The 17318-nt window shown below is 54.9% G+C and overlaps 7 protein-coding genes across 7 annotated transcripts; 6 read left to right on the plus strand and 1 right to left on the minus strand.

Moving 5' to 3' along the window:
• Window positions 1-529: 529 nt before the first annotated feature.
• PG994_006804 (Major facilitator superfamily transporter) lies at window positions 530-2375 on the plus strand (the record flags this gene model as incomplete). Its single annotated transcript, XM_066858213.1, has 4 exons — window positions 530-745; window positions 829-1667; window positions 1751-1989; window positions 2059-2375. 4 exons carry the CDS (start codon window positions 530-532, stop codon window positions 2373-2375), a joined length of 1611 nt encoding a protein of 536 aa, XP_066717482.1.
• Window positions 2376-4833: 2458 nt separating this feature from the next.
• On the plus strand, window positions 4834-5317 carry PG994_006805 (uncharacterized protein; the record flags this gene model as incomplete). The annotated part of the gene is made up of 2 exons (XM_066858214.1): window positions 4834-4846; window positions 4923-5317. 2 exons carry the CDS (start codon window positions 4834-4836, stop codon window positions 5315-5317), a joined length of 408 nt encoding a protein of 135 aa, XP_066717483.1.
• A 2185-nt stretch (window positions 5318-7502) lies between these two features.
• On the plus strand, window positions 7503-8380 carry PG994_006806 (uncharacterized protein; the record flags this gene model as incomplete). The annotated part of the gene is made up of 2 exons (XM_066858215.1): window positions 7503-7749; window positions 7827-8380. 2 exons carry the CDS (start codon window positions 7503-7505, stop codon window positions 8378-8380), a joined length of 801 nt encoding a protein of 266 aa, XP_066717484.1.
• Window positions 8381-9909: 1529 nt separating this feature from the next.
• On the plus strand, window positions 9910-11123 carry PG994_006807 (uncharacterized protein; the record flags this gene model as incomplete). Its single annotated transcript, XM_066858216.1, has 3 exons — window positions 9910-10305; window positions 10326-10647; window positions 10759-11123. The coding sequence occupies 3 exons, from the start codon at window positions 9910-9912 to the stop codon at window positions 11121-11123; spliced, it is 1083 nt and encodes a 360-aa protein (XP_066717485.1).
• Window positions 11124-12526: 1403 nt separating this feature from the next.
• Window positions 12527-12809, plus strand: PG994_006808 (uncharacterized protein; the record flags this gene model as incomplete). The annotated part of the gene is made up of 2 exons (XM_066858217.1): window positions 12527-12613; window positions 12672-12809. 2 exons carry the CDS (start codon window positions 12527-12529, stop codon window positions 12807-12809), a joined length of 225 nt encoding a protein of 74 aa, XP_066717486.1.
• A 352-nt stretch (window positions 12810-13161) lies between these two features.
• On the minus strand, window positions 13162-14267 carry PG994_006809 (uncharacterized protein; the record flags this gene model as incomplete). The annotated part of the gene is made up of 2 exons (XM_066858218.1): window positions 13162-13836; window positions 13869-14267. The coding sequence occupies 2 exons, from the start codon at window positions 14265-14267 to the stop codon at window positions 13162-13164; spliced, it is 1074 nt and encodes a 357-aa protein (XP_066717487.1).
• Window positions 14268-15272: 1005 nt separating this feature from the next.
• PG994_006810 (uncharacterized protein) lies at window positions 15273-16550 on the plus strand (the record flags this gene model as incomplete). Its single annotated transcript, XM_066858219.1, has 3 exons — window positions 15273-15355; window positions 15425-16178; window positions 16236-16550. 3 exons carry the CDS (start codon window positions 15273-15275, stop codon window positions 16548-16550), a joined length of 1152 nt encoding a protein of 383 aa, XP_066717488.1.
• Between the last annotated feature and the right edge of the window lie 768 nt (window positions 16551-17318).

Raw genomic sequence — 17318 nt, forward strand, 5'->3', positions numbered from 1 at the left:
AGATTCTAGACCCCAGAGATAACGATGACGTTGCATAGCTCTGGTTGGTATTGGTCGAGATAAGGAGGAAAGATAAGGGTGCGTACATTACCCGTTTGGGAATCGACCGGCATCAGTGGAGCGTGGGGTCCCTGGTTCCGGGGATGGGGGGGGAGATGATGCGGCCCAGCTGCCGTATCTCTGGGCCGGCAATGCTACTTGATTGGGCCATTGATAAGGATCACCCTACTCAATCAGATATCGTTCATGCAAGGTACTGGAGGGCGTATCACATCACACAAATTCGTGTGTAAAATGCACTCGGGAAATTATATGACGCATCTAAGGTATCGGCGATTCTGTATTGCACGCATGATGAACAGGGGACGGTTTTCTTCCTATTACCGGACCAGGTAAAATAGGTCCTGTGCTCATAATCGATTGCAAAGAAACATCTCCTTTTATTTCTTGGAACCCAAGGCCCTGCATCATCTTGTGAAGTCGTGTTTTACGGAGCTGGTGACGCTACCGAGTACTCGACCCCGGCATGATGGCGGATATGGAAAAGCAAAAGGAAAAGGAAAAGGGCCTCGATGTGGCAGGCATATCTAAGGAGCCTGGAACCAACGGCCACAACCATCTAATTGCGGACGAGGTCGTGTTCGTGGGCGAAGCTGGCTTCAAGCTCTTTCCTCAGCCCGTTCGCGGCGACGAGCTTGATCCCTTGAACTGGTCGTTCGCCCGAAAACATATTGTCCTCGCCATAGTCATGGCCTTGTACGCTTCATACCTTCATCCCTACCTACTCCTACTACCAGGTTCACTGACTTTGTCCGTCCCCTTACACAGGTATTTCATGTTCACGTACATCACCACCACGACCGTCCCTCCTTCCCGGAACTGCAGGACCTCTACGGCGCCACGCTCGAGCAGGTCAACTGGACCGTCGCCATCCCCGCCCTGGGCCTGTCGCTCGGCCCCCTGCTCTGGGCCTCCCCGGCCGACATCATCGGCCGCCGCCTCATCCTGCTGCTGGGCACGCTCATGGCCCTGGCCGCGACCGTCGGCGCCGCCCTCGCGCCGACGTACCCGTCCTACATGGCGGCCCGCTTCTTCCAGGGCCTTGGTGTTAGCCCGGCCGCCAACGTCGGGCTCGCCGTTATTAACGATCTGTTCTTCGAGCACGAGCGGGGGCGCAAGGTCGGGCTGTGGGTCCTCGCCATCGACCTCGGCCTCCTGGCGGGGCCCCTCGTCGGCGGCTTCGTCGACCTTGCTGGCCCCGCGTGGATCCAGTGGTTGTCGGCTATCCTGTTTGGCGTCATCCTGGTCGCTGAGCTCGCCTTCCTGCCGGAGACGCTGTATCCTCGGGATCTTATGTCCTCCTCGTCGTCGTCTGACACCCACACAGCAGCGGGTCGTACAGACTTGACCGAGAAGCCGGCAGAATGTATTAGCCCCACGACTTCTTTCAAGCGGACCAGGGAGCTGCAGTTCGTCAATGTGGTGCCGGTCCCGGGAGTCCGGCATCCGGCGCTCTACGACACTGTCATCCGGTTTGGCAAGACTTTCAAGTACGCCGTGGTCCCTATTTCGGTCATCACGTACTGCTTTGCCTGGTACTGGTGGGTGTTGTCCGTGGTCACGCTGGTGCCTGTAGCCTATGCCAATTACAATCCCCAAATTCAGGGGTAAGTTCCGTCTTCGTTGCCCCACCCCCCCCCCCACGATGGACTCGCGTTGCACTAGGGAAACTGATCGCAAAACTTTATAGCCTGTTATTCATTGGACTGATCGTCGGCACGCTGTTCTCGGAGATATTCTGCTCCGGGCGTCTGAGCGATTGGATCGTCGTCAAGCTGGCCCATCGCAATGCGGGTGTTAAAACGCCCGAGATGCGCTTGTGGCTCGTCTACCCAGCGGCGCTCCTTACGGCCGTCGGTCTGATTGTCTGGGGAGTCAGTATTGATCGCGGCTATCACTGGATGGTTGGACAAGTCGCCTTTGCACTCTGTAAGGACATTTCTTATCCCCCTTGCCTCAAAACCCAACTTTACTAACACATATATGTCCAATAAAAAGTCGGCGCCGGCATCCAAATCGGAAACACGGCCGTCTGCTCGTACGTCGTCGACGCCTACCCGATGCAGAGCATGGCCGTCATGACCTTCTACGCCGTCATGCTCAACATGTCAGCCTTCGTCGACCCGTTCTTCATCGTCCCGTGGGTGGACACGGCGGGCTTCGCCTGGACGATGGCCGGCCACGCGATGATAACGGTCTTCTTCTGCGTGCCGGCCATGGCCTTGCTGCACTGGTATGGCGGCCGGATACGGGCAAAGAACGGGGTCCCGGGTTGGGTGAATCCGGAGTTCAGTAAGGTGCTCCCGGTGGTGTAGCGAGCACTTTCTTTGGGTGGCCGGATACGCAAGATTAGGATTGGGACAAAATAAAAGTTCAATGTGACTAGTGTAGAGCGGTCATAACAAAATGAAATTACATAACATATGTCTGGGTCAACTCCCGAAGAGATTTTTCTGATACTACTAGGTAGAATTCATAATGAAGAGGTCACCGGCTTTGTCGGCGAGACAGGTCAATTTTCAGATAGGGATAGCCGGGCAGTTGCTGGTCCTCGCATCCGCTGCCGATCCTGGGGAGGTCAGCCGCGAGGGTGACACCAGCATGGTGGGGTGGATCTTGGGCTTGCCAACACCAAACCACCTCCAAGAGGGAAGGGGTGCTAATGGCTCCGGGAGCCACGATCACGAGCTTCCTCGCCTCCACACTCAGGGACCCTACAGCTGCCTCCGAAGAGAACAGCGGGTTGGGTCAGGGGAGTTAATGTTGTGCCAGTCCATCACCTCTGCTGCTGCTGCAAACTCATCAGCGTTTCGCTGGGAGATGATATACGGACGAGCCTCTCCAGGAGTATGGAGATATCTACCTTTTTCGTAAAAGGCATGATGTCATTTGTAGACCTTCTCGGCGTGTTTTGCGAATCCCACCCAGGTCTCTGAGGCCGACGGTATGTCATTATGTTAGTAGAAGAGCCACCGCCCACTACCCCCGTCAGTAGCGATGAGGAGCATCCGATCCGCGTAGTCCGGCGCCTTCTTTGTCATGTAGATGATGTTGGTCTTGCTGTCCTGGGCGAGATGGGACAAGAAGCAGGCTGAGTACTCGATGGTCATCATCTGGTTGTTGACCCCGCCCCCGATCTCCAAGATCGACAGCTCTGGGCCCGTGTGGGCGAGCCTGGTGCTACGACTTAGTTAACCCAAGTTCTATCATTAGTCTTTCATTGACGAGTTCAGATGTGCCTGCGGGTGCTTACCTCCAGCAATAATCACATCAGAAGCGCGTTCTTTGTGCGTATTCAGGAGCTTGCTTAATCGTGCGATGGGTGCATATCTCCGTGGCCTGTCGGGCTTCGATCGATCCTGAGTCTGATGTTGCTTCGTTTTTGCCTGCGTGGCTGCCCGAAACCATGCCCATTGGCAGAAGGCTTTGCATTTGCACTTGCTTTGTACCCATCAAGGAGGAAACATAAAAGTCAGGCTCTAATCCCAAAAAGGGGTAATTATGCGAATGTGGAAACTCGACCTACTCCGGGCCGTCCTCTTCATTCCGGTGAACTGGGCCTCTCAGGAGCGACTGCCCTCTTGGCTGCCTCTCTACCTCGAACCTTGAACGAGCGGCGTGATTGGAACCGCTTATTCTCGGGGAAGAGCTTGGCGGTGAGATATCTGTACCGCACTGTGCAGTGCTTACGGACAGTAGTATTTAACTGCAGGCAGCAAGTCTGAGCTGTTCACGTTGGAAGTTGTTACGGTTTAATTCATCGTACCCCTTATTTCGTTTCTGCCTATTTGCTTTTGTCTATGTCTTACGTTTCGCCGGCCCGCGGTGAACATGACGGTGGTCGACGCAAAGTCAATAATGATTTAGGCAAAATTCCAGGGTGACAACATCTAACACTGGGCGTAAGATGATTATACAATGCAGATATTTACGTAAAATATAGTATAATACAGGTACGTAAGATGTAATGCAGGCAATTAATATATGGTGCAGATCCGGGAGCCGCAGATCCGGAAGCCCCGCAACGCCCGAACCGTATATTCTGACCACCATTCCGACTCTTCCTTGTAATCGGTAGATGGATAATTGTGCCGCACAATGACGACATCGCTCTCCAGATTGGAAGAGCCTTAGTCAGCCTTACGGTCAGATGGGTTCTACAGAAGCTCATGTTGCGCGTGCGGTTTGGTGGCCTCTTCTTCTCCGCGGTGACGAGAGAGTGATAAAACGCGAGGGCCTTGCTGATGTGATCCGGCTGTGGAGTTGCGTAACACGTCTGAGTTCTTGGTCCGATGGGGTGTGACGGCCGTAACCGACGAGGCTACACCACCTTCACCGTGCCCAACCTGCCGTGTTGGATTCACCTTCTTGATCTGTCAAAAGGCGGAGAGTTATTCAGTTCTCTTGCGTAAAACCTCCACAGCATCGACGCAATAAGCCACAGGATGACTGCGATTGCCATCCGGATAGGGGGGAAATGAGGAAAATCTGTCGGCAGTACGCAGTAAGATGAGTGTGATTCCAAGTCATCTTGGAAGAGAGCAAAGGGAAGAGAGGGCATTGCGATTTCGTTCTACTTAGGAGTCCTACTTGGGATCGGGACGACTACACCAACGTATTTGCCTATATAAAGGCCTCGAGCCGCCGGGGAAAAAGACAGACTTTGCTCGACACAAACAGCATCACATTCCAATCCATCCATCTTCTGTCTATCACAACTCTACCAACAAAACCAAAAACCACTATCCCTCGTACAAAAACCCAACCGCCACAATGCAATTCACTTGTAAGTCTCCCTCCACTCTCCACCACCAGACACCATCACACTGAGAACCAGACTGACCCGACCCCCCTCTCCCCAGCCGGACTCCTCGCCCTGGGCGCCCTCCCCCTACTCGTCCTGGGCGTGCCCGCGGGCTGCCCCTCCGGTCAGGTCATGTGCGGCGACGGCAAGTGCTACGACGCCACGTACGGCTGCACCCCCTCCCAGCGCGACGTCCTGTCCGGCGGCTGCCCTGACGGTCAGATCATGTGTGGTGACAACAAGTGCTACGATGAGCGCTACGGCTGCCAGGGCAAGCGTTCAGTCGAGTCTGGTGGCTGTCCCGATGGCCAGATCATGTGCGGCGACAACAAGTGCTACGATGAGCGCTACGGCTGCCAGGGCAAGCGTTCAGTCGAGTCTGGTGGCTGCCCCGATGGCCAGATCATGTGCGGCGACAACAAGTGCTACGACGAGCGCTACGGCTGCGTCTAAACGTGTGAAGAGAAGCCGGCCACCGAGGAAGTTCGCCGCGCGTCAGGACTGCCCCGCGGATCAGGCCTTGTGCCAGGACGAGGCTGCGCCGGCCAATAAGCCCCACCGGGCTACAAATCGATCATCTCGACGGTGGGGGAGTTTTGGGAGAGATCAAGACTGGAGAAAAGGGTGGAGGGGAGAGGATATCAGCTTTGGGCTGGCAGCAAGGGCGATGTTAGCTTCATTCAACATGTGGCATGTTTAACTTGGTTGCCAACCGCCACCGAGGTCCTCTTCGTGTACATAGCCTCTAAGTTCTTTGAGTAAATACACACCACGATCACTACTATTCACACTCTACTTGTCCGATGACTCTGCACCCCTTTAAGGGCGTTTATTAGCGAATAGAGTGACCGTTGTTTAGACTTATGCGATTACTGGATCTGCAACTTTAATTTGCGAGGAAGTAAGCTAACGTCAAGACGGTGCTTGACGATTGTCTTGGGCGTTGTGGGGCACCATATGGAAGCAATGACTTACTTCCCTGAGACGATTCTGTGCTGATACGGGTAGACTGAACAAGACAGGAGAAACCAAGGAGATGCCTGAGCAGTATACAGGGAAGTCGTTCGTTGTTAGACAGTAGCTGATGAGCTACACTGCTCGACCCAGCATACCAACGTTTCTGCTGCGTGGTTTATGGAGTCCTTCATATAACGATATTCCCGGCAGTTCTGATTGACCCAGACATGATGCCGGATGCAGCAGCCGAAGATAGGATGAAGCGTTCTGCAAGCTCAATACGTACTTTTTTAATCTTTTTCTTTCGAACAATTCACACTATTATAGAAATAAACCACTGCTTTTACACAAACCATGCTACGTACTATTTCGCAGCGGATAGCCATGAGTTTTAGTGTCGCGTTGTGTCCAGAAAGGCGAACTTGCAATACTGGGATTGACGTCAGAGACCAAACTCCTTTGCGCGACGTCGACCGTGACACCACCAACTTAAGCTGCAAAGCAAAAGGGGGAATAATGACTGACTGCATCAAACTCGCTAGCAGAGGCGCCCTAAGTCAGTCGCAAGGGGCGCACTCTTGCAGCGTACCCCGGATTGGGGCTCATATGCCGCTGCTGTCGCACGACGTCGGCTCATGATGAGCAACCATGTGGGTCGGATCTTGGATGTTAACAATCCTCCAACAATCCCACCTTCTTCGAGATCTAGGGTAGTGTGTGAGGGGTTGACAACCTAGGTATTGTATGGCTACCTGGAATGTTAGTGCTCTAGTGCTCTTGAGTTGATGTCGGTGAGTTGGCGAGTTGGCGCGGTCACTGTCATCATACCTAATCGTCCGTTCAATTGTGCGACATGACAGATGGTTTGCTAAACCGCCTGAAAGTCGCGCCCCAATCAGATTTAGGGGGTCCCCTCCAAAGCTGCCGGAACAGGTAAGAGCTAAGAAGGACCCTGGCGATCTTCTGCAAGGATGAAGCAATAGTAAGCCTGCAAGCCACAATCAATCAATCTGCAACGAAACGACTTGACTCCCGGGTGTTCGTAGGATTACTAACCTGTTGTTTCGGCTCATGCGATACACGGCTCGCAGATGTTCATTCCTCCTGGTCGATGATCGAATCCAATCGAGCCGATGACCCGGTATGCGGTTGCGTCCCGTTGCGCCTGTTACGCCCAAAGCCCTATTGCTTTGCGCCTGACCAATGCGTCGGAACCTTCGGGGCCCTGTCAGGGCTGCTTTTTGGGCGGCGTAGGGTTGCATCGCGGCATGTGCTAATGACCTGAGATGACGGCTTAGTCCGCTTGTAGTTTAGTCGGCTGGCTTAGCACAGGGGACCCTGAAGCTTGGTTAATGAGATCCGACGATGCCGCCTTCTTTGTTGAGCTCCTTTTCTCATTTCGGCTTTTTCTTTCCATTCTTCTGTTTACTTGATGTTTCCGCTTGGCTTGGGGCATTTGTCATCGTCATCCTACCTAATCATATGCACATTATCGTCATTGCTCGTATTTGCTTGTTACTCAGCCCTACAAGGTGACGAAGAGACCACTTTCTTCCAACCTCAAACATCGATACCCAGAGACTTTGCCTTTGCTTGGACCATCTGCGCTTTCGGCCGGGGTAGTAGCTGAGATATATACGCATTCTCGCAGACTGCCAGTGCCGCGCGCAGACGACATATCATGCCTTGGGCTACCAACCCCTTCTTCAGCCGCCAGGAGCAGCCGCAAGAAGTGGCCAGTGAAAGTGACGTGGACCCAGAGGCAGCCTCGCAAGCCCAGGATGTCGTTTCCGATCCGAGTGATGCCCGGGTCGGCTTCCAGGAGCCCAGCACCAAGCTCACGGGATACCAAATATTCTACATCTTCGGGCTCGATGGCGTCGGCGCATTCATTCTCTCGGGTGGCATCAACTTCGCCATCGCCTATGGTAAGTCGCACCGCACCACATCATGACCCCCACCAGAAACATACGTTACATAACATACTTACTCACACTCTTCTCAGCCATGTACACGACGCAGCACTACACGCCCAGCAACATGATCAGGCTCTTCCAGCTGCCCAACACCCTCGCCGGCGACATGGCCGTGACCATCTTCATCCAGTGCATCATCACGTGGCTGGTGGAGCTGATCCTGGTGAACCGCGACCTGAAGAGCGGCGGCGTGCAGGCCATCGGCTTCCTGCCCGAGCCCACGAGCCGGCTGGTGCGCTGGTACATGTTCCTGGACCGGACCGAGGACACGCACGAGGTCGGCGGCCTCAAGCACTGGGCCAGCTTCTTGGCGTCGCAGGTGTTGCGCGCCCTCATCTCGACGGTGCCGTGTTTCGTCCTGCTCTTCGGCCCCAGCATCGGCTTTCTTACTCTTGTCGGTACCCCCATCCCCTGGGGCCCTGTCCAGGACTGGACCTACGCCACCAAGTGGGCGCCCCAGGTCTTCAAGCTGCTGCTCGGCGGCGTCTTGTCGTTGCTGACGGGCCCCGCCTTCGCGGCCTTCTGGCTGGTGCGCTGTGGCTGGGCGCTCAAGAAGAACGAGGCGCGCTACGGACAATCATGATGACGATGATGATGTCTTTCTCTCTCGCATTGCTCTGATTGGTTTTTGGATTGATTTGTTCATTCATTCATTCATTCAATGATACCCCCACTCGCTTTGCATTCGTTTCCAAGATGGCGGCGTTTTCTTGCGGTTAATAATGTTGCATCCATGGATAGACAGACAGGCAGAAGCAGGCGCGCACGCATTGGAGTTTTTTCCCGGGACGACGACACTCACGATTGCATTGCATAGAACCTTTAGACTTCGTACCTCACTTTTAATGTTAGAATAATAGACAGGCCTGTTGATACTCACAGAACACTCTACGCACCAGCGACGTCGAGGTCTTTTGCACTTCCCAGAACTGCCACACATATAAGGTCTGTCCGGCCTCTGCCGCCTGCGGAACACCTTGGCCATAGATCGGATTCTGCTGGCAGAACTTGACTTGCTGACGACTCGTCGATACGTTGACCAACCTGAGACTGGTTTGTCAAGATAACCAGACCGCCGATGTGCTGAAGCCCCCTTGGTCTAGTGCCACCATGAGAGGAAAACTCTTGTAATGATGTAAATGCCTAGGGGGGTCCTCTTCACCCAATGCCTGCCACGTTGCAGTTGTTATGTACTTACTGCCTTGAATCTCGCCGATCTCAGATTCATCCTGAGATGACATGGGAGATCGACTGTTCCTGTATTCTGTCAGCCAATCGGCAAATACCGCATTTACTGAGACACACCCATGCTACATGTAGTGTTACCTGTAATCAGAGTCGATATCCGAGTCATGTCAAAATCTCCAAACATGCCCCGAAAGTCTTCCCCTTCCCGAAAATATTTGATTTGCAAAAGAATGTTTACTATGTTGGCAGTTGCTAAGGAATTGATATCACGATGATTATTTGGTGTTCCAAGCCGAGCCCCCCCAAGTTTTGGTGAGGGGACCCAAATGCGCTGCCTGCCAAAACCCACTGTTTCGACTGCGACCTTGAGTGCCCGCTGGTATAAGGACATAGAACATAAGAAGCGAGCGACTGTATTAAGTCGTATTGTGTTGTATTGACAGATCTGTTCATTTCTGTATGATCTTTTGGCAAAATCTGGCTTGGCAACGGGGGGGGGATGAATTACGAAGGGAGACAAGCAATCTATCTGCGGGTAATTGGCTGGAGCCGCACTCCCCGGCGGGCATGGGTTAGCGCCATCCACAGGTGTCCTTGGCGTCGCAGCAACTAATTTTCCCGCCAACGGGCTGCAACGTCTGACTCTCTGGCCGCTGTCAGTTTCCAGTTTCCTGTCAATCTGACATTCATCCCCCACGCCCCATCGTTCTAGCCGCATCCCAACTGTCGGTAGTTGATCGAACTCCCCTTGCGCGGATGGCCCTCCGCTTCCGATCGCTTCATATCGTACAGGTTTCGATTTGAAAATGTCATTCGACATCCACCATTGGCCCCCCCCTGGACATTTCGATCGCCATGGGCCACGACCAAGAACAAGGCATGCGGCCCGACCCTAGCTGATGCAGATATATATATTATGTCGCGATGGCGCACCTCCACGAGCCGAGAGACTTCAAGCCCACCGATCTAGCCTCGAGCCCGACTTCTCCCCCGACACTCCTTGAAAAAAACCCTCGCTCGACGAACCCCAACGATCCCGACACCATGAAGCTGATGCTCGGTTCTCTCGCCCTAGCCGGCTCCGTCCTGGCCGCGGGCCGAACCTCGGCGCCCTCGGGCTGCATCACGGTCGCCAAGAGCGGCGGCCAATACAGCACGATCCAAGCCGCCGTCAACGCGCTGCCCGGCGCGTCGTCCAGCCGCTGCATCTTCATCCAGCCGGGCACCTACACCGAGCAGGTCCTGGTGGACACGTCCAAGGGCGCCGGCATCACGTTCTACGGCTACACGGACGCCACGTCGGGCCACGCGGGCAACAAGGTGACCATCACGTCGAGCAGAGCCAGGCCGACGGCCTGACCAACGACGAGACGGCGACCCTGCGCGTCAAGGCCGCCGACTTCAAGATGTACAATATCAATGTGAATAATGGCCACGGCAGCGGCAGCCAGGCCGTCGCGCTCTCGGCGTACGCCGACAGCGGCTACTACGGCTGCGCCTTCACGGGCTTCCAGGACACCCTCCTCACGCAGTCGGGCCGCCAGCTCTACGCCAAGTGCTTGATCCAGGGCGCCACCGACTTCGTCTTCGGCCAGCAGTCCTTCGCCTGGTTCGAGAAGAGCGACATCCGCGTCCTCTCGGCCAACTTGGGCTACATAACCGGTACGCCATTTTTGCTTTGGTTTCATTTCTTTGCCTCCTATCTCTTAGCTTTGAAAACAGTTTTCCTCTTCAAACAATGATACTAACACATTATTGTTTTCCTACCTCTAGCCAACGGCGCCTCCAAGTCGGGCGCCTCCGAGTACGTCTTCAACAACTGTAACGTCGCAGCGGCCGCGGGCAACTCGGTCCCCAACGGCGCGTACTACCTGGGCCGCCCCTGGGGCGCCTACGCGCAGGTGGTCTTCCAGAAGACGGCGCTCGGCGCGGTCGTCAACCCGGCCGGGTGGAGCGTCTGGAACAAGGGCGACGAGCGCACCGGCGGCGTCATGTTCGGCGAGGTCGGCAACACGGGCGCGGGTGCTTCTGGCTCCCGCGCGAGCTTTGCGAAGAAGCTGGGGAAAGAGGTGGACATTGCGTCTATTTTGGGCAGTGGGTATACGGGCAAGGGGTACTACGATGCGGCTTATATGTAAAAGAAAAAGGGCATTTCGGGCGTGTTGATGGGTACGGTTAGGAATAATTGCCCCATGGTGGACATCCATGTCGTCTTTAGACGCCGGTTTGCACATTATGTGTGGTCATTACCATTATTGCATGTGATGCCATGGAACAACACCAGAGACGTCTGTGTTTCTTATCTTGACTTTGTTCTAAGCAGTCCACCTTTTCCCCATCATCAGCATCGGTGATATACACGACACATCAATCATATGCTATGTGTCTACAGTGTATGTATGACCCTGTGGCCAGTCCGGGACGTTCGACGGCTGGTAAGCAATCCTTCCCAACTCGCAACATCCCTCCGCGTACACAAAAAGAAAAGATAAACCACGACACGCCACAGACAAGTCGTCCCAGGAGATCGTGGCTGAAGTGGCCACCGCTGAGAATTGATTGTCCAGATTTCTGTTTGATCATGCTTCGGAAAGCCGAGCGCGCATTAGGGGGGCTCGAGAGTAGATGGCGTTTGATGATAGATCGACGCGTGCGAAGGCTCAGCAGCAGTCCACCGCATTGGGGTGGAAGAGGCCAGGACATGACCATACTCTGCACCACTGGCGATAGGAATCAAATTTTCGGCAAGTACGTATATTCGCCTGATGTCTCCTTATCGGCTCACCAATCACAACTTAAGGCCCGGGCCTGGGTAAGCGGCATTATGTTTCGATTAGGGGCTAGATCCTGCAAGAAGGCGAGACGTGCTATCAACGTCGAATGTGATTCAGGAAGGGTGGTAGATAGCAAACACGCAGCCACTGAGCCATTCTGTCTGTCACTCTATATAACTTGAAATGACCAGGTAGAGGACGCTGCATGTCCGTCGGATGAGGGTTTTCTCATTTCAATAAGCCGCCCAGCATTGGTCTTCGTATGACAACAGATGTCTGTTCCCGTCTCCCGTCGTTCTTTGCATATAACCCCTCCTGTGCCAGCCATGCCGATCCTGACAAGAGACACGATCCGTGTTCCACGCATCATATCTCAATCTACCCTTCAAATCTAGATGGCCGAAGTGGTCCGGTCGCCGTAGCGGGAATCTTAGGCCGGAGGCCCACCAGCATTGACGCGAGATGCCGTCCGGATCATGTACGCTGCCGTTGCCATCGGATGCGGGACTACGGAGATCGAGGAGCGACCCCAAGGCCCCAACGACCAGAACCATTACGCAATCGAGGCAGTGAGGTCGGTCTGATCAATGGGGGTGGCAGTCATCCATAAGTAGGGAGTATTCCCCTCTCTAGCCAGACTCCGGGTTTTCTTCTCTTTCTCCATCACTTTCACCACCGCATCTAAGACCACTGTTCAACTTCACAACTACCAATCCACTTACAAAACCTTCATTCACACACACAACCCCTCTCTCCAAACACCCAAAATGCCCAGCGGCAAGTCCAGTGGTGGAGGTGGCGGCAAGGGCACCCCTATGACTCCGTCCGCCGCATCCGGCATTCAGGCCGGCCAGGTAAGATATAAGATGTCCCCCTTTACTCGCTGTAACATGTGACTGATGTAGGAAACAGGCCAAGTCCGGCGGCGATATGAGCTCTGGCGGATTCGCCGCTCGCGCCCAGGCCGCGGGAGCCCGTAACGAGAATACGGGGCACCAGTCCTATGGGCACTCCCAGAATCAGGGTGGTGGTGGTGATGGCAGGAAGTGAGACTTTGTTGGAACTAAACGAGACTACAACAGACAGTCGCTGCTAAGCATACAGTGCAGAGTTGAATTGGTCGGGACCAGTATCAGGGGCCAGGAGGCACATTCATTATATGTGACCCCGGAGCATTGAGTGCTTTGGGAAATGAGCAGATACCATTCTAGTCACTCTTTACCTATCAGTTGAGACGAGCAACACTTGCATACTGTGTCACCCACAGAGAAAACTGCGTGTAGGTGAGAGCACAATGCGGTAGTACATATAAACATACTAGAACTGCATTCATGAAACGTCCTGTGAACAATTTCCCCTGTATCTTCCTAAAGCTAGGGTAGTGTGATGGTAGACTACTCTGCTAGGTTACCTGCGGGGCTAGTTTGAAGATCTCTTGCTCGATGGCCTCCCCCAAGGACTTGGTCGAACCTTTGCCGCCCATATCAGCCGTGATGACATCCGGTTCCGAGCGGCTGAGGACGTTCTCGATGGCCTTGAGCATGGCGGCCGCGGCCTCTGCATAGCCGAAATGCTCCAGCATCATCTGGCCCGCCCAGATCATGCCGACGGGGTTCGCGATCCCCTTGCCGAAAATATCGGGCGCGCTGCCGTGGACGGGCTCGAACAGGCTGGGGAACTCGCCGCCAGGGTTCAGGTTGGCCGAGGGCGCGATGCCGATGGTGCCGGTGCAGGCGGGGCCCAGGTCCGAGAGGATGTCGCCGAACAGGTTGCTGCCGACAACAACATCAAACATGTCGGGCCGCTGCACGAAGTGCGCCGTCAGGATGTCGATGTGGTACTTTTCCACGCGCACGTCGGGGTACCCCGCCGCCATCGCGGCCACGCGCTCGTCCCAGTACGGCATCGTGATGGAGATGCCGTTGCTCTTGGTCGCGCTCGTGAGCCGGCGCCGGGGCCGGCTCTGGGCGAGGTCGAAGGCGTAGCGCAGGACGCGGTCGACGCCCATGCGGGTCATGACGGTCTCCTGCACGACGGTCTCGCGGTCGGTCCCTTCGAAGATCTTGCCGCCAAAAATCTAGAATACTCCCCCTCGGTGTTCTCGCGCACGACCCAGAAGTCGATGTCGCCCGGCTTGCGGCCGGCGAGCGGGCTCGGCACCCCCGGCATCAGCCGGCAGGGGCGCAGGTTGACGTACTGGTCGAACTCGCGGCGGAACTTGAGCAGCGAGCCCCACAGGCTGACGTGGTCGGGGACCTGGGCCGGCATGCCGACGGCGCCGAAGTAGAGGGCGTCGAAGCGACCCAGCATCGCCTTCCAGTCCGCCGGCAGCATGTCGCCGTGCTGTGCGTAGTAGGCGCAGCTGGCGAAGTCGAACTCCTCGAACTCCAGCTCGAGGCGGAAGGCCTTGGCGGCCGCCTGGAGGCAGCGGACGCCCTGCGGCATGACCTCGGTGCCGATGCCGTCGCCGGGGATGACGGCGATCTTGAGTGGTTTGTTAGGTGCCATATTATTGGAAAGTCTAGTACCAAATCTTGTATTATCTGGGGAAGTTGGGGCGGAAAGCCGGCTCGCGGAGTTGCGTGGTTTTTACAGTATTTCTCCATCTCCATGCGTGATTACTTAACATACGCGGAGATCGTTCTCGGTTGGGGTTCAACCATTGCCGACCGGGCTTCTCCGCAATCGCAGGTGACGTCGGAGGTGGGAGCACCAAAGCCAACGCCCACCCTCCGAGTTTCCGAACTGCCGAGCTCACAGCTAGCTATTGTTTCGTCAATCCTGTACCCGACGTGGTGCATATGAGGGGAAGGGGAAAGAACCCGATTTGTAGTTGCGACAGATAAGAATGCGACATTCTCCTTTCTGATCCAGCCATAGCTCAGGGCTCTTCCCCCAACTTACTTAATTTAGCACCGTGGCACTCGGGTACTCCGTAGAGAGCCAGGGAAACCCTGGGGCATTGACAGCGTGACAGCATTATGTAGCAGGTGCCACTATCCCCCTGAGCGCGAATTACATCAAAAGAAGTGGAGTACCCTTTTTTAACCAATAACGCAGCGTGCATCCTGCTCAAAAAGGCTGGGAGACGCCAGCACGTAGCACCTAGTGAACTGTGCGACCAATCAACTCACATAGATTCTGGCCCCCGGGATAGGGCGCTACGTAGATTAGTTGGTGGGTTCAATGGTTCCCGTTAAACTGGCCTAGGTTAAGCGGGAGGGAGGAAAAGAAAGAAAAAGCAGCAAAACAAAAATAGCATTCAATGCAGGGACCAATGCAGGGGCTAGAGACGGGCGCAAAGAAATCTTAGATTTTCCATGGAGGTTCTGCCTTTCTCAATGATTCTCCGCCTTCACATACCCCTTTTCCATCTCCTCATTCCCGTCCCTTGTTTGCTGTATTGTAGTTAAACCCATTCATTGAAGCGAGCCTACCAATAGAAAGAGAGTACTCGCCCATTCGCTCACCTTACCCATACACACCACCACTTTCCGTCCGCAGTGCTGCGGCATGTACTTTCCCAATACCACCTGGACGCGTCTATTCTTAGCCGTCGCTTTTATACAAGCCCTATTGGCCCTGGGTATCGAAGAGTTAGTCCCATCTAGGCCATCCCCCTCCCCCAGCAACATGGAATAGGTAATACTGACAATACGGTGCAGCTATGTCTTCGCGACGGTCGAGGGTGGCCTCGACCCGGCCGCCTATCAGATCGCCTCTGGCCACACGGTGCCCATGTACTTTTCGCTCTTCATTTTTGCCTATGTGTACGAGCTCGTCATGGTTTACGATGCGCTGCGCTTGAACAGCATGATCCAGCTGGTGGGGCTCTGCATCTACAACTTCCTCCTGCTGCTCTACACCGCGGTCCAGCCGCAGCACGTCAAGAAGGCCCTGATCCTGCTCACCGAGTCTCTCGTCATGGGCGTGAAGCCCATCCTGCCGCCCGAGTACCACACGTGGGAGCGCATAAGCGTCGCGCTGATAGCCGTCATCGTGGTGCAAGTGGTCGCGACGGCAGCTCTGGCCTTCCTCACCTACAAGCTGCACTTCGAATTCGCCTGGGTCGTGTACAAGGTCATCCATGCCGACTTGTACATGAAGCGGCGGCTGCTCAACTTTGAGGTCAGTCCTTCAGGCCCCCTCCCTCTTCTATCATTTTTGCTGCGTACCCTGCAAAACCTAGCACGAGATATCCTAACGTGGTGGCATTCATTGCAGATCTACATGGCCTTGATCAAGTTTGACTTCTTTTTCCTTCTGGGCTTCCTTGTCCAAATTGTCACGATCATGGCTAACCATAAGGATCCCGAGTTTGGGCTCACTATCGCCGGCATCTTCGTTGCCTTTGCCGTGATGTGCCTGGCGATCTACTGCGCCATGCAAGAGAACAAGCCGGGCTCCATAGCCATCATCGTAAGTTCCCCGCCGGCGACACCCCCTTCTTCGCTGCTCGGACTAAAACCTCGACAGGCTGCCTATACGGGTGCTGCGGCCTACCTGAGCTACAAGCTGTCGGTCCTGTACAACGCTATCCGGTACAACTCGATAGACTTCAACTCGGACCTGTACAACACGACCAACTACCTGCTGATCGCATTCGCCGCTATTACTCTCGCCATGATGATCTGCACCATCGTCATGGCCATCGTGTGCATGGCCAACTTCGACAAGGGGCTCAGGACCTACACTATGCGGCAACAGAAGGCCCCGGACGAGGATATCCATCTACATCACGCACAGAATTATTCGTACAGACCGTCTTCGAGGTTGGATCTCGCCGACTAGAAGCTGCTTTCCACCCATTGCCTCTTCGTCTGGGCGACGGAGAACGTGTAATATTGAGACATCCATGGCAAAGTGGTAATATAATATACAGCTTCACAACGGGCGCCGGCGACCTGTTAATCCTTAATCATCTCGATCTCATCCAAGTGCTCTTGGGCGAGGGCCGTCCTCTCCAATCGGCCTGTGACTACTTCAAGCATGTGGCATTATCATATAGGCCACAATAACGCGAGCCTGTTTCCAGTCGAGGGGCCGCCATCGTCGTCCATGGCACGACCCCCCGCCCCCGACCACATACATGAAACACTGAGGGCCTTCAAGCGAAGAGTCGTGCTATTGCTGAACTGCGAAGCGGTGAATTCAGACCCGTCGCGGAGGTGCAGCCTCACAGAGTAAGCGGGGAGAGCAGCTGTATCCACGAACAAACCTTAGCTTTGGTTAGTGGGCTATGACAGGGAGCTTTGCCTCTGCCATCTCTACAATTGAGGCTCTAAGCAAATAAGGTGACCGGTGATAGGCCCTCTGCCGTTGCTGGTCATCGCTAGCGGCGAGGCGCAACCCCTGGCCGCCTATCTCGGAATAATTGTTCCGAGGCAGTAACCCTATTCCAGATGGGCTCTCCACCTCGTATTGCCGGAGATGACCCACACAAGCCTATTTTAGGATAAGGTGTCTATGTAAGAGGGCTCGGTTACTCGGCCCGTTTGTCGACAAGCCTCGGGTCGATTTTTCGTAGACTTAGTTCTTTCTCCGGACGGATGTACTGCG

The sequence above is a fragment of the Apiospora phragmitis genome (genome assembly GCF_038363925.1).
Source record: "Apiospora phragmitis strain CBS 135458 chromosome Unknown utg000006l:1.0-5683423.0:1.0-5690449.0, whole genome shotgun sequence".
NCBI classification, from domain to species: Eukaryota; Fungi; Ascomycota; class Sordariomycetes; order Amphisphaeriales; family Apiosporaceae; genus Apiospora; species Apiospora phragmitis.